We start from the raw sequence: 25,521 nt of genomic DNA, 5'->3' as shown, positions 1-25,521 counted from the left end.
AAATACCTAAAGCTCCTAAATTACACTTCCGATGTGTAATTAGGGAGGTACGTTATGTAACTCCAGCCGAGTGTGAACATAATCCCGAAACGCGTGTATATGGGCCTACTTGCTAAAATCGCCTTAATCACCGGTTTGCTTTTTTAAAGTAAACCACATAAATTCAGTGTAATATATGCTTCGGCTGCAGTTAAACATTAAGATATTATCATGATATGTGTTTCTATGAAAACCCTATTTTGCAAACCGGAAGAACTACTGTGACGCTGATTTGTTTTGTTTTCCAGCTCGGAAAATATCCTAAATAAACCAAAATCTTTACTTTTGCATATCACACAACACCTAAATACAGTGTAAGTACTAGTTCGGCTGTACTAGATATTTAATATATTCAGTGCATACATCTTTTTACAACCCTATTCACAGCCTAACGTTTGCAAACAGAAAAAACTACAAATCTGATACTAATTAGTATGAAGTGGCATGGCGCGGCTAGAGGGAATTGTAGTTTAAAAAATATATGTCTCAATATATTGAAATTGAGATTTGTAAATAATGATGCAAGAATACACTGATGGGTTAAAGGGGATGGGAATAACATTTGTGTAATACAATTTTAAATACCTTACTGTTAAATAGGTGAAAATCAAGTTTGACCATTTTTGACAGCAAAACCTCTTGGTGACTCTACCCATATGGGTATAGTCATATAGCTGAAGTCAACAGCTATTTATAACAGTTGGTTTCATGTCTCTAGCCCTTTCTGTTCCTGAATGACAAGCTTTCAAACATGCACCAAGGTCAAGGTTCAGAGGTCAATATTTCAAAGCAGGAGCCATTTACAACCTTCAGACTGACATATGTTACTCTCCAGGTCAAGCCCTTTCCAACCATATATTTGGTTTAGTCCTACAACAAAGTTTAAATTTTAACTTTTCATGGACACAGCCTTGGTTCAGGCATAGTTTCAGTGAGGACTTTGAGGCCCCGACCTCAACTTTTATATATTTTTTAGAAATTTAGTATTATAACAATACTGCACATATGTATGTACTGCAGCCAAGCAAAAAACAGACTATTTGAGTGTTTTGGCTAGAGTCATAAACTTATGAGCATCAGCATTAATCTAAAAGATGCAATAGGCCCTATGCACAGCTGCACTACTTCCTGAACTTCAGCCAGCTCCTTTGTTTCCTGTCTGCCATTATTGGACAAACTGATTAATCCAGGTGTGTCTGACCAACAACAATAATCAGACACACCTGGATTAATCAGTTTGTCCAATAATGGCAGACAGGAAACAAAGGAGCTGGCTGAAGTTCAGGAAGTAGTGCAGTTGTGCATAGGGCCTATTAGGTGTCCAAATAGTACTTTCAAATGATGTCAGTGGTGGATGATGTTTTCAGATCATTTACTTAAGTAAAAGTACTAATAATTTGCTGGACAAATACTCTGTTACACGTAAAAGTCAAAGTTAAAATAACCACTGATAATGTTACTTAAGTAAAATTATGAAAGTATAATCAGGAAAATGTAAAGTATTGAAAGTAAAAGTATTCAAAGCAAAAAGAAAAACATTGTAATATTATTATCATGATATTATTATTCCTCATGTGTTAATGTAAAAGCAGGATTTTACTGTTGTAGTTGGTTGTGGGTGAACAGTTTTGTCTCTGACTGCATGAGATGATTATTTCATTATGGATGAATTTGCTGATTTTTTTAAATTTTTTATTAATGGAGAGCCCATAGCCCAAAAGTAACACCTTCACACTGCTTGTTTTGTCAGTCTAAACCTAAAAATGTTTAAAAATATCTATTAAAATAATCTAGATGAAAATCTTCACATTTGTGAAGCTGGAACCATGAAATGTTTTTACGACATGACTTAAAAAATCATCTAAATAGCTGGCAATTAAAGTTCTGTCGATCAACTAATGTACTAACTGTTCTTCTATAAACTGTTGAGTACCTAATTTATACTCTTCATATTGTTTGTGTGCAAAACTCCACCTTTGTAAAGTAACTAAAGCTGTCAGATAAATGTAGTGAAGTAAAAAGTACAATATTTCCCTTTGAGATGTAGTGGAGTAGAAGTGCCATATAAGTACAAGAGAACAACAGCTTTATCATGCAGTGTAGCTGTGAAAAAAGTCTGTATCAAGTCACTGCTAATGCAAACTGAAAATTTCCTGCTGCAGCATATTAAGTTCACACAACAGACAATTCCATCAAATGGGTTTATTACAGTGGCACAAAATCACAAAATGAGAGCAAGAAAATTGCATTTCAAAGTGCTTTGCATATAAAATAAAAACAAAATAAAAGAAAGATGGCCAGGAGTCTGCCTGATTCACTAAATTTGGGGCACCCCTATCTGAGATGGTAGAGATGGAGCAGGTTTGCGGCGCCACACTGGACCTTCAATCCAGGGACGTATTCTGCTGGGGTGGTGCTAAAACCAGTAATGCCCAACGGGGCCCCCACAGAGCACGCTTTGCTTGCTCTGTGGTTACCAGTGGTGCATATGTATGCATCACAAGTTACAAAGACATTTCTTTATACAGTTTTACAGGATGTAAGTGAAAATTCTTTGGATTTGTCTGTCTGTCTGTATGTACATTTAGATGATGTCATATGGAAAACATAAAAGAATAACATTTATGGTTTCAATGCTATTTGACTGTATTCAGTATGCTATAACTACAAATAACTACAAAATAATATGGGTAGTATATGCATATTGCATACAAATATAAATCCACTTATATTATGGAAATACCAAAGTACATTCGAATTATACTTGTTAAAATTACACAGACTGCCATTGAATCTTCATTAGATTTTTCCATGCAAAGATGGTGACAATTAATTATTTAAAGCAGCAATAAGCAGTTTTGGTCTGAAATCAGCAAGCTCAAATGTTAGAAGAGATAAATAAATCAATGTTTTTCTATTTTCTTTAAATAAAAATACATACAGAATCTACAAAAACTTTCCTGTAGATACTTTGGTACAGCTATTTAAAACAAAGGCAAGGCAAGATTTTTTGTACAAATCTTCAGTTCCTCTGTGTTGTTTGGCAGTGGTCTTTAGGTGTCTTCTTCCTCAGACTCGGGGCTGGTGAAGCCATTGTCATCCCACTCCTCAGTGTCCTCCTGTATGGAAAGGAAATCACATTCCATAGTGGCTATACTGCTGTATGCATTAACAGCCTGTTTGTGTTGACTTCTAAGTGAGTGACCCCTCCGATTGAGGACACTGTTGAGCCCATGTGTAGCATCCTCTGTCAGGTCACCGAAACCTGTAGAGGAATTGTGGGAAAAAATAGAAAGAGAAAGATGACACATCAAACAAAACATGACATTTGTAACTATTTTTGCATTTTACAATTCTGAATTTGCAACTTCAACATTACCTTTTAGTCATTATATTTACTGTATTTACAACTTTTACATTGTGCACACTGGTGCCAAATAGCTGGTCAGCTCAGTGCCTGATCACAACTCAATCAATCTATCTATCTATCTATCTATCTATCTATCTATCTATCTATCTATCTATCTATCTATATATATATATTATAAATAAATAAATACATGATACTAAAATCTAAAGATCTTGTACATACTGCTGGTTTTGATGCGCTCCAAAGGCTGTCCTCTGAGTGACTCCACTTCTTGCACTTGCTTCAGAAGGTACTTGATGTGCTGAGACATCTCCTTTACCAGGATGCTCTGCTCCTCCTCCAAGCGTTTCAGCAGCATTACCTGGTCGAAGATAGATCTCTTCAACCTGAAGGTGTTGCCTTTGGTTGGGGAAAGTAATGGAATAGTGGACAAGGAATGTTTATTATTATATTATATAAGTATAACAGAATTATGTTTTCTGAGAAATCTTTTTAGCGACAGCATTGGTTCTGTAGAATATAAACAATTTCAAAATATGAATAAAAGTCACAATAATATATAATTCTCCATTCAAATTGAGAACTTGTGAAATTGTGATGGTCAAGCATTTTATTTGTGATTACTACAGCAGAATAACATGGTGTTGATCTCATCATTCAATGTTTATGCTTCGTGATTAATTTTTCCATATTTTGGTATTCATGATATTTTTTATTTCAATGTATCATCCCATTCCTGTGTTGTTGCATGACAAGTTACAAAAAGGACAATGGTAAATATGGAAATGTGGAAAATGGAATAAATTTTGTAAAGCCAATGTAGAGTGATGCCATAGGCTTATACTATGGAAATCAACTAAAAGAACAACAAGCTAAACTAGCAATTCATACATATCATACCATCTTCATGTCTCTCCCATGGTAGGATGTATCCCTCTGTCAGACTGCAAAGCAGCTCCTCGTCAATCGGATCTCCTTCCATTAAGGTGTTGTATTGCAAGACCTTTTCGCGAAGCTTCTTCTTCAACTCTGTCATTTTCTTTCTCTTTCTTTGTCTTGCCTGGTTGCTATCTGCAAATCGAAATGAAAAGAAAACTGTCATAATCCCAGATTATTATTGTTTTTTTAAAGTGTTATTCATTTAAATAACTTGATTTGACAACAAACCATGCTGACGATACAGATCTTGCTTCTTGCGCAAAAGGGTTACAGTGATGTTCTCAATGTCAGCCCTTAGCTCTTCAGTACAACCTGGAGTGTAGACTCTCTCTAAATAGGTGAAACAAAACAATTGACAAGAGACACAATTAGTGACATTTTCAAAATATAGCCACCTTTTATTATTTGTATAAAGGTACAGTCATTAACAGATGTGTGTGTGTGGGTGTGTATATACACACATACATAGTGTACTTTACATGTTTTACCTGTGACCGCCCATTGTCTAACATCACACACCCACTGCTGTATTGTCTCCTGATCAAGGTTGTGCTCCTTCTTGATGTTGCTAAGGCTGGCAGCTTCCACCTTTGCCCTCTCTGTGATCTTTTAAATAGAAAAAATAACAAAATGTCCGAAAAAAGCTCTATGCACCACCACAATGCAAAAACCACCAATTTTACTTGAGCTTTCGGTACAAGACATTCATCAGGACAGGTGTAACATTAAATAACACATTAAATATCTGTGTATACTAGCAAGCAGACCTCCCCTCAGTTACTTAAAATGAATAAAACATGATTATTATCAAAATAGTCGCATATTTTTTTCCGTAACATGATTAAACAATTAATCAACAAATAGTTTCAGATCTAGCTGTAGTTGGTGCATTGAGGGAAAGGGGCAGTGCTTAGGATCTCAATTATAATTTACCCTTACTTTGACATATCTGTGGGCTAACACTTGATGAAGGTTGCCCCTCTTTCTTCTGTTCCAACCCATGGCCTGTCGCGTTAGCATGTTCACTCTTCCTGATGAAAACAATAAGGCACCCACAAGCCAAAAATTAGATTTCACATTCAAAAGGCAATAAGAGAAACCCAACAGACATGCATAAACCCTATCACTAAAAGTTAGTTGAACTGGTAATTACCTTGAAGTAATACAATGATAACTTTTGTAAGAACAGAATAGAGAAACTTTGTTTTTTTAATTCCCTGTAAAAACACTATTAAGTATTTATTATTATTTATTTAGGCTACCAGAGCATGTAATGTAAGTGTAACACCAACCAGCCTTTGTCATGTATTTTGTGACAAGTGCTGCCCTGGAGAGAAAGCTGTTCACCTATAAAGAAAATAATACAATAAAATTTTGGTCTCCATTACATAAAAATATTATCTACACACCATAGATCTTAAACATGTGGTTTAACAGAAAACATGTGTACTGTATTATCCTAGGAATTTGGGACCCAGTATGCATGCATGCATTTTGAATTGCTAAAAACAACTGAACTGCCTGTTCTTTATTTTAACTCATACATAAAGGATGTACTTTATCCCTCACACCAGGCATTTTACTTAGATGACAAATAAGTGCCTTTTGGTGTTATGGTTTCTATTAAGACTCTTTGTAGCCATAGTAAAAATACTGACAACAATACCATACCTGCTCCACTTCCTCTCCCACTGTGTTTCCTGCTCCATCCTGGCTTCTGCCACCCCATCTCACCTGCAACACAGAGTGAGAAGTGTTATGTAGCAGTACTTCAGAAGTTTTGATCTAACATCATCCAATCAGGCATAGCATGCACAAATGTAAAACTAATCCTTTGCATTGAAGATTGCTTGAATGTTATATATACATTAATGCATACAATTATCTCTAAAACATCTCATGACACAAGCTTTTTATTTGGCGGGGAAAAACAAAATCTCTGTCCTACAAATTTGAAAAAGCAGCTGAAAAGCAGTTAGTGAAAGATAACACGCAGCATGTTCTAATATCCGACCCATTATTTCCCTATAGCTACAGCCATACCAGACTTAAAGTTATTGCATGTACCTCGCATTTTGCTGTATGGGCTATGGCATGCATGACGCTCAGGAATGGCCTCATTTCTGTCAATGGCAGAAGCTCTGGTAAACCCTCTGCTACTTTGTTAAGGTAGGGCCAGTACCTAAAAAGCAGGTGCAGCATCATGTGAGTGTAACAAAGATCCATTTTTAATTGAAATCTAAAATGACTAACATCACTGTAAAGCTGAGAAACAAGACATTTTAATCATGGAGTTGGATTTGCAATATGACAATGAGGATTACCTGCATGTAACATCCATACAGAAGAAGGTAACATTTGCCTTCTTTGACATCTCTCTTTGAAGAAACATCGGGTAAGCAAATATTTCTCCACGGTAATGGTTCAGTCCTCGTAAAAGAAACCCATGTCTGATAAATCAGAAGAAAATCTAGTGGTTAAGAAACAATTGACCCAGTAAGGCCTGGCTTAAGCACACATCTCTGTCAACTGAGTGCCTATAACAAAATATATGATAAATATAATACTTGGCTACTACAAAGGATAGATAAGTACCACTCTGCAAGCAAGCAAACGTGTGAAAGACTTGGATTGCCATTAAAACTCAAATATCAGACTCCAGGATCACACACACACACACACACACACACACACACACACACACACACACACACACACGCACGCATACATACACGCACAGACACACACACACACACAGACACACACACGCACGCATACATACACGCACAGACACACACACACAGAGACACACACATACACAAACACACACACATACACACACACACAGACAGACATGCACATACTACTACTTTTTTAGGTATATACATAAACACGCAATACAGCCAAATTGCTCCACGTCATTTATTTTTGTGGAAAGCCAGTGCAGGCCTGAGCGGCGGTCATATTTTGTACCGCCATGCGGTACATCTAGTTGAATGTGGAAAATCCATGTGGATGTGGATATATTTCTCATGTGATCTGTATGTGATAGTTATGTGTTAATAGATAGTGTACATACTTCACGAAGAAGGCAATATTGTAGAGTAGCCTATTCCTAGAGACGCAATATAAACCTCCACTCGAGTAGTGAAATTATTTAAAAATCATCCTTAATTTCATTTAATGGTTATATTGATAAAATTACCTAATATTATTAAATATATTGTATAATAATTGTGGGCTAGTTAGTTATATTACTGATAGTTCAATATAAGATGGGGATCTAGTAGGAACGACGTTTTTCAAAGATGAGGATTAAAGGTGCCCTAGAATGTGAAATTGAATTTATCTTGGCATAGTTAAATAACAAGAGTTCAGTACATGGACATGACATGCAGTGAGTCTCAAACACCATAGTTTTCTCTTTCTTATTTAAATCTCGTTTTTGAAAAACACCCCTGAAAAACAGGCGAATCTCCACATAACATCGACTGTGACACAACAGTCGGGATCATTAATATGTACGCCTCCAAAAATGTGCATATGCCAGCCCATGCAGTGCCAGGCGGAACTGCGCAGCCGAATCATCGGAAGTTCTGCAGGTGAAGAAAAAACAAGCAGGAGGAGGATTATAGGGAAAATGGCAGATCTATCTATAATCTATCTATCTATCTATAATCGGATACCGCTACAGTTTAATTCGAAGTTGTTAGTTGCTCTGCTCATTTCACCACGGACTGTTTTTCTAACCTGGAACAATATCAAGCAGCCAGGCTTCTCTCAGCGTCTCAAACTGACGAAGGGGGCAATTTCAACTAACGTTATATTCCCGCAAGCGTATGGAGCTATTCTTGTGCCAATAAAAATGAACGTAGCTTTTCAAGAAACTAATGAAAATATAAATTGAAACTAAATAAATTATCTCTAAAACTGAAAAAGAATAAATCGCAGGCAAATTTTTTGACTTCGTTTTTAATACACTGCATGTTTTGCTAACTATTTCTCATATTTCAATCGCTGATCTGAACTTACAAATGCGCTTCCAGAGTTTTCATTTACGCTTCTGAAGTTTTCGTTTATGTTCCCAGAGTTTTCGTTCGCCGTTCTGACACATTTCTCTCGTGGGGGCGGGGCTAGTAGCAGTGTGTTCTCATTGGTTACTGAGCTTTTGATTGATAGCTTCGTGACCTGGAAGTGAAGACGTCAGTGTTTATGTGTGGATGTGAGCGTCTGTAATCGCAGCTTTCTATTTCATTTTAGTGATATTAAGTTTATATCTGTATTTATTTGCTGCTACACTATATTGTTGAGATGATCTCTTATAGAAGGAATAGTACAGACGAATGATATTTATCATTAGTCATCGTCGCTATATCAGGAGGATACTGGATAACGTTAGCCTACTCGTGGTAAGTCTGATTTTTGTTTTGTTTTTAATACTATACTAATACTATTTATAATACAGTACTGGCTTTTTTCAGGTGGAGAGGCATTTTAGAGCTCAGTGAGAGCCCATAACATTATACAGCTGAGCTGTGTTGTCTTGATTTAACTGTTAGCCCAATCATTACATGACTTTTTTATCTACATTCGGTTACAGTCTTCGATTAGATCATATTTGCTTCGATTAGATCATATTTCCCCACAGCCACCCCAAACAACATTGAGCTAGAGTACTGTACAGTAGCCTATCTGTACTGTATCAGTCAATGACTGATGCCATAGGACGAGAGCGCTGTCAATCACTGCCTGATTCAACTTTGGCAATGTAAAGCCTTTTTTACCATGCCAATAAAGCTATTTAAACCTGAATTTCTCAATTGCTGATTAATTTGCGATGCAACGTTTTTGAAAGAGGAGAGACACGACTTGACCACAGACCACGTCTCTGTTCGTAATATGTAAACACTCAATTATTTTGAAGTATCGCCCTGGTTGCAATATTTATTCTGATTACTTTTGTGTGATAAAGATGACTGATAAAGCTATTATATGTATCTAGTATGAGTAACAAATTGCTTTTTCTGTGTCCATATTTGACTAATAATAATGAAAAAAGTGCACTTCAAATGAACATTTCTTTGACAAATGTTAAATCTTTAATAGTCTTTAATAATAAATATATGTCCAAATTAAAAACTTAATACATGCAAGTAATTATGACTGAAAACATCCAGCAACTAGGGAATACACAGCCATATGTTTATATATAGGGCAATACAGCCATCTACTGGTTACACAACAGTATTACAGATGATAAATGCTGCTTGACTCTGAGGTAAATATTTAATACTGTAAAATCCCTTAAATATAAATATAATAAATATTTTAAGTCTGCAATGTGTTACTGTATGGGGACTTCAAAGCAGTTTGTATTGTTAGATTATAATACATTTCCTCTCTCATTTTCCAGGGAGTGGAGCAACATTTCCATAAACAAAATTCTGATGCTGACACAGAGGATGGAGTGATAGTGCCAGAGATCCACTGTCCCTATCAGACAATAATCTTACTTTGTTCAGACACATCACCTTTGAATGACTGGGATCTTGATCTTCAGACACCTGATTTATTTTAATATAAACTAGCAAATATTTCAATTTCCTCTAGATTAAAACAAACACAGTTCACAAGTACACAAGAGGTTTCACTTTATTCTTATTAATCTATGCTGATCTTGGATTAGCATACCAATTATGAATGTTGAGGGGATATTCACCCAAAAATACAATTCTCTCTTATTTTGCTCACCCTCATGCTGTCCCAGATGCATTTTACTTTCTTTCTACAGATAAACACGAATTAAGATTGTAAGGAAAGTAATCCATCTCTGCGAGTCCTAAAGACGCTTTAAACCACACACAGTGAGCGTGATGGTAATCCATGCGACCTCAGTGGATGAGTCAATGCCTTCTGAAGTCAAACAATAGGCTAGATAAAAGAAATACTAATAATGTAAACTGTTTTAACTATTAAAAATCTTACGTACATGGGTTACAATCCACTTGTATTATGGACTCACAGAGATGGATTATTTCCTTAAAAATCTTTGTCTATGTTTATGTCAAGAAGAAAGTCATATACATCTGGGATGGCATGAAGGAGAGTAAATGATGAGAGAATGCTCATGTTTTGGGTGGACTATCCTTGCACTGCTTGTGTCCAGTCACTGCTTTGTTAATTGTACTGCAACAGGAACTGCTCAAAGAATCATTGCAACATTTAAAATGTATATGAATTTTTAAAATGTATTCTTTATTTGTAATTGTGCATTTTGTATAGTAATGTATATCATGAGAATACTGTGCATTACATGTATATTATGCAGTTAATGTTTTGTGGATTCTGGTCTTTCCTGTCACAACATAATTGCATCCAAGACCTTCACTCTGATACTTGTGTATATGCTTTAGTGACAATAAAGAATGTAAATTTATTTGAATATTTTCAATTACATTAATTTAACTGGTTGTATAAGTCACGATTGAAACGGTTGATGATTGTTAAAATATATTTACAATTTTAAATGTTAGCAGATAGTGTTAATTAAATGAAATAACTAAATACAATTATCAATTTAAAAAAAATGGCAACAAGAACATTCTTTGTGTGACATATGTAATGAAATGCCCTTTGAGGTCTGTATCTGACAGCAGGACACGACTGTAATTTTCATTTTGTTTAAATTCCTCTTATTTAAGTGATCATTAATTTTGATGGTGTAAACGTAGGCTATATCATGCTAACAATGAGTAGTGTGATGGCCATGGTTACCAACCTTGATTACTTGGTTGAAGTTTGACTTTCTTGACGGCTGAATATATCACACACGTTTGCTAGTATTCTCTTTAAATTGTAACAGCTGAACCTAATCAGAGCCTAACATGCAAAAGAATCATCAGGAATAAACAAATATTCTCCGAAAACATCGGACACTACAATATTTTAAGTATTATATACAGTACTTTAATGTGCAATTACACCTGAATAGACTGAATATAGATCTCTTGTGCTCCTAAAAAGCTTCTGCCAACTAAGTAGTAGCAGCAGGTAAATACAGATAAAATTAAAAAACAAACATAACTTAATATCACTAAAATGAAATAGAAAGCTGCGATTACAGACGCTCACATCCACACATAAACACACCACTGACGTCTTCACTTCCAGGTCACGAAGCTAATCAAAAGCTCAGTAACCAATGAGAACACACTGCTACTAGCCCCGCCCCCACGATAGAAATGTGTCAGAACGGCGAACGAAAACTCTGGGAACGTAAACGAAAACTTCAGAAGCATAAATGAAAACTCTGGAAGCGCATTTGTAAGTTCAGATCAGCGATTGAAATATGAGAAATAGTTAGCAAAACATGCAGTGTATTAAAAACGAAGTCAAAAAATTTGCCTGCGATTTATTCTTTTTCAGTTTTAGAGATAATTTATTTAGTTTCAATTTATATTTTCATTAGTTTCTTGAAAAGCTACGTTCATTTTTATTGGCACAAGAATAGCTCCATACAAGCGGTAAGTAGTGATTTTATTAACGATAATTTACACTGTGTTATCTAGATCCAGCGCGATATTGTTTTTTCCTCGAGAGACATCGTGGCTTGCAAACGAGCGAACGAAGCATGGCAGTTGCTCAGTGTTTGGATGTACAAATGAACACAAAAGTATTTTTTTAGTTCCTTCATCCGAGCCTCTGGAGAACCAGTGGGTTATGTGAATTTCTGATGTGTAATTGTTCAAGTTCAGACAGATAATCTTTCTCTCAAAGTCGTTCAATACTGTTTATGCATCAGTAAATCAAGCCAGTGACTAAACGCTCAACTTCACGTCGTTTCTCGCAGAAACTGCGTATAAAAGCTGTAATAGTAAAGTTTTCCAGATAGCTCTACATGTAATGCCAGATATTTCATATGCAAGCATGTCAGCCAATCACAGCAGTGGGCAACAACACTGAAGTCTCACAGCAGACACGCCCCTTCAAACAGAGTGTTCAGATCAAAGGATGAAATCAGGCTAGGAAATATGCCTTTTATTTCTAAATTATAACAAATTTTGATCTAAAAAACATACTAACATTATAAGGGCACCCCAGGAAACATTATAAAATAATAAAATAATCCATTCTAGGGCACCTTTAACTGAATAAATAAGATTAAAAAAATGTTATAAGGCTCATTAGAGGCAAGTGTAACCCTAATACAAGTAAAGCTTCTCTCGCTGCACTCTCAAACACACACACACACACACACACACACACACACACACACACACACACAAAAAAAAAAAATACATGCAAACACATGCACTGGGCATAGCAGGGCGGAGCTTGAATTGTTTAACCAATCATAATTGCCTGTCCATGACTGCTCAACAATTGCTAGGCAGATTTACTAAATTCAGGTCATATGCAGCATTATGACTGGAGGAATGATATAATATACAATAATATAATATCACACAATAATAATATAATAATATAAGCTATTGATGGTGGTTTGAGGTGGTAATGTTGCTCACTGCTCTTTGTGTTAAGTGACATGTTTGAATTCATTGAATTCACATGGCTGAATTCATCATTTCTGGTGTCTTAAATCATCCTTAAAGATATTGCTTAATTTTAGCTAACCCTTAATTGTAACATTATTTATTTTTCTTTATGTTCAGCATTATTTTTTCATAATTTTCATTGACAATTTTTCAATAAAGTAGTATCATCCTACTCTATTTACATTATCTATTAACAGATACATATCATATACAGATCACATGAGAACTATATCATCCATTAAAATATCTTTCTAAGATATTTAGTAATTTGATGGGTAAATGCATTATATAATTCTGTTAGATTTATGCAGCTGTGATTGGACACATTTGACAGAAATTGTTTCTCATGATCTTACAATCTTATTGATCTAAAGGCTTCTGCTTAAATGCTTTAAATTATTTTTGCTGACAATTGAATTGTGTTTCATAAATGCCATAGACAATATAGAGAGACAGAGTTAGAAGACAGAACTATGAAGGTATTTTGTATTAAAACAACTAAGCATCTGTGACAGTGGAATTAGTTGTAGAGATGTGTGTAATGGTGGGACTCGTAACAAAAAGAAACAAACAAGGAGAGAGGACGACTTGGTCACAACATTGTCAACACTTTACACCATCTCTTTTACACCAACACCATATCTCTGTTAAATTCGGGTATGGGGGGAGTAGGTGGAAGGTAGTAGTTGTTTGGGTTCTGTGTATGTACTTTGTGTGTGTACTTATTTTCGTGTGTTTTTTTTTTTTTTTTTACATTTAAATGTAATTTAACTTTTACAGAATTTTTAATGTATTGTAAATTGTCCCTTTGTATGCTGTCTTGCTGTAAAACCAATTGCCCTTCGGGGACATATACAAATAAAACATAAACATAAACTTTACTTATTTTCTTTTTAACAGACAATTCTCTCTCACAGCCTCTAGTGGACTGGCCCATTATTGCAGTCTATGAACATTTTTCAGCCCAATTTCCATCCATTTATGAATTATGCCCTTAAACTATAAATGTATTTCTGGTTTCAGCACATGAATAAACACATGGATACATACAACAATTTTTTTTCAATTACTTCCCTTCTATAACACTAGTGTTCCCTTATTCACTCTTTTTTTCTTCTCTTTTTTTTTTTACTTTACTCTGTAGTCTTTAAACCACAGAGGAGGCTGTGTAGCCTGTGTGCTCTTAAGCAACAGACATCAACTTTTCAGCAACAGACTGGTGTACCCTCAGTGCAAGAAACTGTTGTAACAACACTATGTAGCACTTAATGTATCTATTTTTTTCTATCTAGTATTTTTATTCAATGTGTTTTCCAATTTTTTTTTTTTTTTTTTTGTGGAGCTGCTGTAATAAGTGGATTTCTCTGGTGTGAGATTAATAAAGTCTACTTACTTACTTAACTGACTCAAGTACAACATTCTCAGTTCCATGGTTAACCTGATTATCTCTAATGCAGTTTGAGTGTCTTCCGGAACTAGAGACAAGTGAGCCGTGCTCCATTTCTTTCCATCGCTAAAGACAATCAATGGTCTCAGTTTCTTAAACACTGACAACAGAACAATTAATTTCCCTCCAGCCTTTGGTACATGCATAGGTTTTCTTGCATGTACACAATCTCCACACTTGAAGGGTGGTGGTCTAGCTCCACGTTTCATCTTTTGCTGAACCCGCTGCACACAGTCACTTATGCAATTGTCACTTCCTCACCACGAGCTGTTGTGGTTGACAGAGTGTTAAACTTTGTGCGCATCTTCCTTCCTCTTAACAGTTCAGAAGGTGATACGCCTGTGGTTGCGTGCGGCGTAGTTCTGTATAGTAAAACAATTCCACAACTTTCCCTCGGTAATGAAAGCAGGAAACAGTGAGAACAGCTGTATTTATGTGATTATGTTACATTACATTTAATGCAAACAAATATAATCTATTAAAAGAGGCTAGTAAATAAATACACAAAACGAACATTCTGTCATTTTTAGTCTCACTACTAGAGAACACTCTCCATAAAACATGTGAGAGGAGAAAGAAGATTTCTGAATTCATTTTGATTTCTGAAGTGATTCAATTGCTTTGCAAAAGGATTAGTTGTGTTGAGTTGCTGGGAGCAATAGAACAGCATGACACTACAGCAACGCCAAGTCATGGGACTGTAAAAACTGGTTTTCCTGCTAAGAACAAACTCACACACAATAAAGCCATAAAACGCATCCTGGACAGAAGATAGCAAAGACAGAGCACAGGGAGACTTAGCCTGTCCAAACTTTTCTTCTTCCTTATCTCTGCATCCCCCTCTCCCTCCTCCTTCCTCTTCTCGCGAGTCGAGTCACCAAAAGTTCACTAAGAATGTCTATATCACATATGGTGTATCTTGTGAATCTATTGTTTTTCCTTTTCATGTTTGGTATCATTTTAAATGTCTCAGTGTGATTGGTGAAATGGTCTTAATTTCATTGCAGTCATTGGTTTATTGAGAAAGATTGAGAACGACCCCCATACAGTGATGTTTCAGTGTTTTCCCATTGGAAAACACTCACACACCACTGTGTGTCTCTGTCAGGAATGCATTGCTTACTTTTAGAGTCATCTTTGAGTAATTGATGTCATGTATTTATAATTTCTGAATTGGCTTTTAATCATTTACTTGTGTAAGTGGCATGATACATTTTACCTGACAAATAAATATTACATCTTGATTTATTCTGCATTTTTCAGAAATTATTATTTCCAGTACAGGGTGGGCCATTTATATGGATACACCGTAATAACATGGGAATGGTTGGTGATATTAAAGTCCTGTTTGTGGCACATTAGTATATGTGAGGGGGCAAACTCCTCAAGATGGGTGGTGTGTACTAATATATACTAATGTGCCACAAACAGGACTTTAATATCACCAACCATTCCCATGTTATTACGGTGTATCCATATAAATGGCCCACCCTGTAGATTAAATTGAAGTCTGGTGTTTCCGCAAATCTCTGTCCAGGATAGATCAAACTGAAGGCACTATGAATGGAGAATGGGGCACATCATTAAGAAGACCTTCTGATTTCTGACTATCACTGACTTAGCATGTTGCAAGCTCCCAACTATAAAAAAATTACACCTTTGTTATGAGTCTGCAGTGAGCGGCCGCTTAGGGTAAAGTAGTTGCACTGCACCCTCTGACTATCTTAGGACTGGCTAGTTTGTGAGCGTGAGCGCACATTCATGACGTGACGTCTCAAAGTGACACTAGGTCCGTAATGAACAAATATTTGAAATGATGAGATGCCCAGAATAATCAAAGATCTAAATTAATTCATAATCAATATTTATGATTATTTTCTAATCAGAAACACAAATCATTTGAAATTGGAGTCAGATTAAGCGTAGAGCTAAAGTAATATTGAAACTAAAGTCCAATAAATTAAGTGAACTTCACTGGAGCGCTGAAAAGACATACACACATTATTCATTCGCCCAGACCGTTGGACTCCGTCATTGGGCCAGTGGGTGGACCTTACAGTGACGTATTGTTTGCTTTATGGAGCAAAAAAGTTGAGCCTACCTTGTGTAAACTCAAGAAAGAGTACATTGGGATTAAATGTCCAGATGAGGAAATGCTCCAATGGTGGGACACAATTGGCAAACATCAAAAGAAATCAAAACATGGTGAAATAATTGAGGCTTTAAACTTAATAAGTTTTACACGGCAACGTGAGTTAACAACGCGTCTATCTTCAAGTATAGATGCTAAATGTAAAGAAGTGCAATCTAAAAAAGTGTGAGAACACAGCTAGATAAATTACTATCTGAGCAGTTAGCCCTGACTGAAAAGTGTAAAAATCACAAGGAAATCATTGCAGATCTCAAGGCTAAGCTAAAAGCTAAAAAGTTATCCATCGCACTTAACAGCGATGGGACTAAAAAGCATGTTCACTTCTCAGAGGAGGTGACTTGCTCTAATCAATCTGAAACATTTAGTTCAGGAAATGCATGTGCAACTGTCCAAGAAAGTGTGCCTATTCCAGTTCTTAAATGATGAGTCTATATACTGTATAGTACTGTAAATCCTGAAATGTACAGAAGGACATTGATTGGTGTAGCAATACATTTGTTTTAATTCAGTGACTTCAGAAAAAAAGCTTTATCATTATAATCATGTTTATTTATAAATATACGATAAAGGCAATAAAACACATTCTGTTGATCTGAATTTTCCCTTTGTCCTGATGTAGAGTCATGAGTGTGCTATTGTTTAATTGCTGTAGATCATTAACCGACAGCAGCATTGACTCACAGGAAAGGAGAGAGCAGGAGCTATTTCCTTAGAGATTGCTCCGACACACGCAGATATCACTGGACATAAGTCTAAATCACTGACAATATACTGTTAGAAAACGGATGGAAATGTATTAGAAAAGGTCATCATATCATCTGTTTTTATTCGCCAGGTAAGATGATTTATTTTCTCTTTGGGAATATATTTTTTTTCACAGCGTCTCCACGACATGGCGTCGCCGGCAGCAACAATAATAGAGCAAGAATAAAAGTTACGCTTTCTTTCTTCGCGTAACATTTGGGTGGTGTTGTGAAACTCTGCCCACACACACTGTGCATGGGTGTGTTTGAACGAAGCGTTTTAGGAAGGCGTGGCTGAGCCTTAACTTTTATAAAGAATATCTCTTTAGGTTTGACACTTTGAGCTTTGTAACTCTGCAGATCTTATACTTGCACTAACAGCTGTTATATGTGTTAGCAGTGTTACATAACACAATAAAGAAAAAGGAAAACATGAAATCGCATCGCATCATGAAACCCCTTTAAATCTCTTGACAAACTAAAAGATGTAAATGACATTTGTGTGTATTCTAAATAAAATATACAGATTGTACTCAATGCCATCTTGATTATCTGGCTCAAGATAAGGATTTATTAAAGTTAATGCAACAAGTTGTTCCAAACCTGTATGACTTTCTTTCTTCTGCTGAACACAAAAGAAGATATTTTAAAGAAGGTTGGTAATTAAACAGTTGCTGGTCCCCATTGACATCCATAGTATTATTTTTATTTTTTTCCTACTATGGAAATCAATGGGGTCCATCAGTCGTTTGGTTACCGACTTTCTTCAAAAGATCTTCTTTTGTGTTCAGCAGAAGAAAGAAAGTCATACAGGTTTGGAACAACTTGAGGGAGAGTAAATGATGACAGAATTTTCATTTTTGGGTGAACTATCCCTTTAATCATACTGTTATTAATATTGAGATATATAAGAAACAAACAAAACCAAAAAATATTAAGAATATATAAATATTAAATGTATACAAATATTATGTGAATGTACATGTAGTATTGCAACTTATTACCACAACTAAAGTGTAGCCACAAGCGTGGTCATGCTTCATTTCAAACAGAGGATGATATCTCTAAAATTATCCATGCTGTGAAGACTTAAGCAAGAGTATGTCAGGGGCGTTTCTTTTAGAAAAAGCTGATAAGATGCTTATCAAATATTGTATTGCCCTGTAAACACCCATTTACAGTCTTTGACTAATGTCTGGCGAGGAGAACTGGCCCATTCATGCTTATTGTAGTCAATTGACAAACCTTTCATACCTCTGCCTCAATGAGACTTCATCTTCATTATTCTTTTATCCTTATTCTTTTGTTTGCATCATGCACTTGATTTTAAAGCAGCACTCAGTAGCTTCGGGATTTCTTCGCTGTATTCTCGCTTTTTGCTCGCAGGTTTCTCTCTAGAGCTCCCCCCACAGCTTCGGAATAGATATTTGACAACACTGTTGTAAAAACGCGTTGGTGATTCTCAGACACCAGAGGCTATAGATCAACGACATTAAAGCAGATGGGACATTCTTTAAAACGTCTTCTTCAATCGGGTTCGGACAGCGTGAGGGAGCGCAATAATGACAGCATTTTAGCAGATTTCTTTTGGCCGTAAAGCAATTGTTTACATCGCGAGACCTGATATCACGCGAGACTTCCTGACGCGGCGGCCAGCGGCCCGCCGGCTCAAAGTTGCAAGTGCGTATTTTCCGCTCACGGGCACCAGGGGGGTGCGAAACGACCACCATTCAACCCGAAATAAGTAATATAACCATTCCAATGACTCCGAAGCTGTTCAGTTAAGGTAAAAAAAGTTACTTAGTTCACCTTTAAGCATGCAGACATAATTCTGCACTAACTGCCATTTTCCATTAAAATGGAACAGCTTATCGACAACGACTTTTAAAATGAGATAATCTAATATATGATGAGAGATAATGTGTTCACTTGTGTTTTCTTAATCACAGCAACAATGGCATCATCCAATCCTCCCCGATGGAGCAACATCAGGGATGAACCTCCCGATTTAGTGTAAGAGATTGTCTTATGTAAAATAAATTGAAGAAACTCAGTTTCATCAACTTAAAACAGTTAAATATATTTATATTACAATAAATGACAAACAAATCTTAATATTTATGTTCTCTTTAGAAATGAAGTTATTCGTCTCAGAGAGGAATTCATTAGTCTCTATGAGAGAGATCAGCTTGAACTCCAGCAGGAAATCGAGTCACTGAGTCGTCTCATCAAAACCTTTGAAGGAGATTTCAGACGTGATACTAAAGACAGCAGAGATGGAGGACTATTGGGAATAGCAGGAGGAGTCACCGTGATTGCAGGATTAGCTTTAGCTCCACTCACTCTGGGAGCTTCTGCTGCGGTTGTTGTAACAGGAGTAGCTGTAGCCGTAGGTGGAGGAATCTGTGGTGGAATAATAAACTTCATGAAAATGTGCCAGCAGAAGAAATTACGGCAAAATGTAAAAAATGGACTTGAAAAAATTCAGAAAAAAATCATCCCTATGACTAAAATTATGGAAGTAATTTCTCAAAATACGAATGAAATACTGAGCATCCTTAATAAACCAGAGCACAGTATCAGTGGTTTTAGTAAATGTGTTGCCGCCGCCAGTGAATTAGCATGCTTTATACGGATAGATGACATTGGTGAAGTGGCTGCACAGATGTTTAAAGCTGTGCTTTTGACTGGAACTCTTACAGGAATTGTTGCTAGCGTTGGCCTTGTGCTCGACATTCTCTCAGTTATTGAAGATAACAAGGCACTCGATGACATGGACAAGCTTGCACGAAACGGCCAAATAAGTGAAAGTGAGGTCAAGTCAAAAGCCGGGAAATTCATTGTTGAAATGAGGAAAGCAATCCATAAGTTACAGAACATCATGGATGAGCTTCAGAGAACAAGACTCAATGTGAAAAAGGAATTAATCTAACTAGGCAAATTTAAACAATGTGAACAGCTGTGACTTGTTGGCGATCTCAAATCACCTGACAGAGAACGACAGCCTTCTAGTAACCAACATCTCATTATATTTCATGATTTGAACATTCTTTTGTAACATGCTTTTGTAAAATATAGTTAAAACAGTATATACACACACAGACCCACACACACACACACACACGTTTTGAGATGGCTGTTTTATCATTTTATGGTTAAATCCGCGCTACTTGGAAGAAAAACCTGATTTTTTGATAAAAGATTGAACTAATATGTGGCCAGTCGGGCTGTTCTACAGGGGAATCATCGTGCTATCATCACAAATGGGAGACAAATTGGAGGATAGCGACGGACTGGGTGCTTTGATGTGGATTACTGCGCCTTGTCCAGTGGATTTATTTCCATTCGGATGCGGCTTAATTTGGATCAAACCACTGGATTACAGCAGCGCCTCCTGCAGAATTGTGTCAATATGACGGGCGGTTGCAGCGTTGAAGAGGAACAATTACAAAACAGTTTGTATCTTCAGTTGCTCGTGGATGAGGACGGAGATCTGCTCCAGTCAAGAAACCCTTGTTGATTCTTCTGCTTCTTCTATCAGGGAACATTCACCCTTATCCAGGCCCTGAACTGACACAACTTGAAACCCCAGAAGATCTAAAAAAAACTGTGGATTGCTTTTCATCCATTTAAATGTACAGAGTTTAATTAATAAAATTGATGCAGTGAAATTATGGTTTTGTAAAAAACGTGATACAACAGATTTAAAGGACAGATCACACTAATAAAGGAGGGGGAGTTGCAATCTATGTCAAAATGGCATGGATTGAGTCGATCAGTAAAGTGTTTTGAATTGTCTGCAATTAAGTTACATCTTCCCAACGGTGTGGATTTTACAGTAATGGGATGCTATCGCCCACCATCGGCATCTCATGAAGCTTTAACACTGCTGTCGGACTATATGAAAATGTTTTCAGACAATGGCCTGTTTAACCAAAGCTAATCTGGGTGTGTTTCTCCATCCCCAATGTCACTTCTCTGTGTTTTACGGCCCTGACGAAAACGTCGGAAGCGCGCCTGCTCTTAAAGGGAATGTGAGATGTCGCTCTGATTGGTTTATTTCAAGTTACGCCCAAACCACACCTATGAGAAATGAAGCTACTTCAGACCAACACATTTTAGATTTTGCCGAGATCCGCCCACAAAGTTACTTGCGTTTCGTGTTTGATGATTGCGTTTCAGATCGTTAAAATAGGGCCCATAATGTACATGTATAATTATAATGTCATTATAAAATATATATTTGTTAATATACACACTATAAATGCATAAGCCTATATTTGAAAATAATTAATTTTCTGCTTTAAAAAAAACCTGCCCCCTGAACCCCATAATAAAGATGGACAGTGACATAGAAATTTGGCAAATAAAACGGTCAGGGTTACATTTCACACACACACACACACACACACATAAATTAGTAACTAAATATCTTAGACTGGATATCTCTTTTCTCTATCTGTGTATTTCTGTGTAAGTTACTGTATCTTCTCCTCCCTCATCTCTTCTTGAAGTGTGAAATGACAGTTTAAACACAGGAAGTGTGTGTTTTAACACTCAGCGCTGTTAACACAGTCTATTAATGTGACAGTATGGGCTCCTGTGCACTGCCTCTCATCTGTGAGTATTTGATCATATTCTTTACCATCTTCTGTTTTCTGTTCCTAATGCGATGTATTCAGCTGAAGATGGGATATAATAATGATTGTAGGAGAGTCTATGAATCCACAGTCTCACTGCTTATTGTTTTATGTATTGATCAGATCTTATGTGATGATGTTACGTGTTGGTCAGATAAAGAGGTTTATGATGCATTTATCTGTGTGATAATGTGTGTGAAAGATGGAGGCAATGTGTGCTTGTATTTTTGCTTAGTTTTGATGTAATATCTTTCTTCATATTTCAAGTAGTTGAGATAAATCAGATGTATTTGTGTTGATGTGAGTTAGTGTTGAATGATGCTGTATCTTTAAATAAACTCTCCATCAGAGACTCAGAGAGTTTGAGAACAGAGACCGAACACACACTCATCTTCTCTATCACTTCTCTTTCTCTCTGACTCTCTTATTGAGAAATAACTGCAAAAAGTATCTGGACACTTACATTTCACTGTCATGCGGACACACAGTTTATCAAACAAAGTAGAGCTTTTCTCAGAACTAACTTCTCTTTCCTGAGAAACGTTTTAGTTATTTTTAACCAGTTCGCCTGAACTTCATATGTAGTTGTTGTATGATGTTGTTCACACGTGTGTCAGAATAACCTCAGGTTTCCAGAACAAGTTCATGACGTCGACATATGAACATGTTCCACCAATGCTGGACAATCAGAAAGTGTCTCAGACTTTTGTTGTCCTTTTGAACATATTTATTTATTCATATATTGCAAAGCTAATACATTTTATTTTGACAAATGTCTGGATTGAAAACTACTTGAGCTAGCGATGACTCTCCTCTTCCTGATTCACGTCAGCTATGACATCAGTGCGATATTATTAGTTTGTAAAGCTGTCAATCATCTCATGTGAACCACGTGACCATCCTGGGCTTTTGGGAAACACTGATCAACATTTTTCTGACATATTATAGACCAAACAACTAAACGATTAATCGAGAAAATATTCAACAGATTAATCGACTATGAAAATAATCCCAAATCACTAATCATTATGTACAAGTGCATTGCATTGGAAGCCCTGGATATAAGCCTCCCTCTCTATCTCTATCTCAAGAACTATGAAGACAGAGTTACAGAAATACACGGACATCACATTTATTGATGAGTAGTTTTGTTGGTTTCTCTCTTTTGTGAAAAATCACTTCTCAGAGATCTTTGATGCCAGAAATATTAGACTTTATTTTGCAACAAAGCCGAGCGTCTCCTGCAGAAAACCACTCCAGATTTTTGCTCAGCTCACACATATATACCATACATCCTTTTCTAAAGATGGTAACACACTCTATAGATATTTGTGGGTAAAAGGTCTTTGTACCGTGTGATTATACTAGAATATAAGTGACATACTAGAATATAATAGACATACTAGAATATAATAGACATACTAGAATATAATAGACATACTAGAATATAATTTTCTGCTTTCTTCAGGCTTCAGAAAGTCAAACCAAAGTCACACACAGAGGAAATAATAATGTACAAATATATAGCTAAATTACTTATTTTCTAAATAATACAATCTTGTACATTAGCCTATAATGTCATATGATGTGAGTAAAGCTTTTCTCAGAATATACCTCCCCTTTCCTGAGACACTTTTCAGTTATTTTTAACCAGTTCGCCTGAACTTCATATTTAGTTGTTGTATGATGTCAGTTCACACGTGTGTCAGAATAACCACAGGTTTCCAGAATAAGTTCATTACGTCAACATATGAACATGTTCCACCAATGCTGGACAATCAGAAAGTGTCTCAGACTTGTGTTGTCCTTTTAAACATATTTATCTATTCATATTTCCTATTCATCTATTCATATTTATCTATTCATATTTCTATTCATAAATGTTAGTTTGAACATTTTAGTGTTCATACTGCTTAATTGTTGTTGAGCATCAGTGAATCAAACAGTGAATCAAACAGTGAATCAAACAGTGAATCGACTCTCGTATCAGTCACGAGTCCCGTGACGTCAGTGTGTGTGATGATGTTAAATGCTGGAGAATAATCCATCAGTTCCCCTGAATGAGCATCACAACAGAAAAACACTTTCAGTTCATGTAGAATAAACTCTAGACAGGTTTCAGTGTGTGATTTACATTGTGTTGAATGAATGGAAAAGCTTCATATCTGTTTCTTCTGCTTTTAGTGCTGATGTCCCTCGTTCACTCTGGACTCAGTCAAGGTACTGTGCTTTACTGCAGTACATTTTAGTTTGTAACTAATGTGAATTGTGTTATAGTAGTTTACTATATATGGTTTACTATAACCATATTATCTTCATGTTTACATCAGGATCCCTCATTTGTCTCTTTGCTGATGTTTTATGTTCATGTTTTGCATATTTCACAGAATCATCTGACTGTAGTTCCTTAAAACATTACAGAAATCTGCTATTTATTCAATCAGTCAAACAGTCTTGCAGTTGTAAAGTAGTTCAGTCAGACATTGATTTCAAAAGATCATAATCCACTGTATAAAACAGAAATGAGTTCTGCACAGTGAGTTTTTTTCTAATTTTTATTAATTATTGACTGTGTGTCATTAAGATCTTGAGCACCAATGCTTAGCTTTATTCATTCAGTGTGGTTTGGTTGGAAGGGCTGAAAGAGAAAAGGGCCTGAGAACAGACAGACAGAAGTTAGTAAGTTCAGTTCAGGGGCCGTATTCACAAAGAATTTTAAGGCTAAAAGTAGCTCCTAACTGGCGAATTTAGGAGCAACTCCTAAAAATAATGGGCTTGTCACTCGTAACTTTAGGACTCCTAATTTTTTTGACTAAGAGTAATTCACAAAGCATTTTAGCCCTAAAAGTAGCACTTAAGCCTGCGTCGTGTCACCTGTCACTCATCATCGTAGAAGAAGTGTTTGGAATAATTCCCACGTTACAATCATCAGCCAATCAAGGCACACTTCAGTCCAGCTCGTGCATGAGTAATGACGTCTTCCATAGCAACGAAGACTCACTCTTAGTTTAGGAGTTGTCATTTTTCTTTACTAAGAGTAGGTCTGAAAGGCGTTGTGAATAACTTTTAAGAGAAAACTCCTAGCTAAAATCTTTTAGTGCGATTTAGGAGTACTCCTAGTGGTAAGATAAAATGCTTTGTGAATACGGCCCCTGATCTTTAAACACTCAGACTGTAAACAGCATCATTTACTGGTCAGGGGCCGTATTCACAAAGCATTTTAAGGCTAAAAGTAGCTCCTAACTGGCGAATTTAGGAGCAACTCCTAAAAATAATGGGCGTGTCACTGGTAACTTTAGGACTCCTATTTTTTTTGACTAAGAGTAATTCACGAAGCATTTTAGCCCTAAAAGTAGCACCTAAGCCTGGGACAGCTTAAAAGAAGTCGAGAGGACTCCTAACTCACTAAGACCTATTCACAAACCGCTTTTTGTGGCATTTCACGTTGCAATGTTTTGAAATGCGTATGCGCCGGCTACAGGAGCTTCCAATCGCGAGTGAACAATTTTGCATTGTAGGCATAATGCAATAACGCCACCAACAACAACCAAAACTAGGCTACTCATTGCATGTAAACTCATTGTAACGTTTCATTGTGAATCAAATTAAAATTTTCTTCTCTTTGCAAACGTAGGC

General features: G+C 36.3%; 3 protein-coding genes across 4 annotated transcripts in view; 2 read left to right on the top strand and 1 right to left on the bottom strand.

Moving 5' to 3' along the window:
- LOC311079156 (Fc receptor-like protein 5) overlaps positions 1-25,521 on the top strand; it is a 353,766-nt gene that overhangs the window by 300,672 nt on the left and 27,573 nt on the right. The window contains exons 1-2 of one of the 2 annotated variants that reach the window (XM_084108359.1): positions 21,769-21,865; positions 24,070-24,105. The exons of the other annotated variant lie outside the window; for it this stretch is intronic. Coding sequence (XP_083964485.1) covers positions 21,838-21,865; positions 24,070-24,105 — 64 coding nt within the window. The 5' untranslated portion in view covers positions 21,769-21,837. Of the gene's footprint in view, positions 1-21,768; positions 21,866-24,069; positions 24,106-25,521 lie in introns of those variants that run through there. 2 annotated transcript variants of the gene reach the window in all.
- On the bottom strand, positions 2,734-6,722 carry LOC311078896 (uncharacterized protein; the record flags this gene model as incomplete). The annotated part of the gene is made up of 8 exons (XM_084107948.1): positions 2,734-3,304; positions 3,632-3,808; positions 4,310-4,480; positions 4,577-4,678; positions 4,837-4,954; positions 6,020-6,082; positions 6,416-6,530; positions 6,673-6,722. 8 exons carry the CDS (start codon positions 6,720-6,722, stop codon positions 3,093-3,095), a joined length of 1,008 nt encoding a protein of 335 aa, XP_083964074.1. The 3' UTR covers positions 2,734-3,092.
- LOC311079184 (uncharacterized protein) lies at positions 17,222-21,502 on the top strand. Its single transcript, XM_084108396.1, has 3 exons — positions 17,222-17,337; positions 19,195-19,258; positions 19,379-21,502. Exons 2-3 carry the CDS (start codon positions 19,200-19,202, stop codon positions 20,175-20,177), a joined length of 858 nt encoding a protein of 285 aa, XP_083964522.1. The 5' UTR covers positions 17,222-17,337; positions 19,195-19,199; the 3' UTR covers positions 20,178-21,502.

The sequence above is a fragment of the Abramis brama genome (genome assembly GCF_963993115.1).
Source record: "Abramis brama genome assembly, chromosome: 3".
Taxonomy (NCBI): domain Eukaryota; kingdom Metazoa; phylum Chordata; class Actinopteri; order Cypriniformes; family Leuciscidae; genus Abramis; species Abramis brama.
The sequence above is the reverse complement of the archived record's forward strand: the minus strand, read 5'-3'. Positions and strand labels throughout refer to the sequence as shown.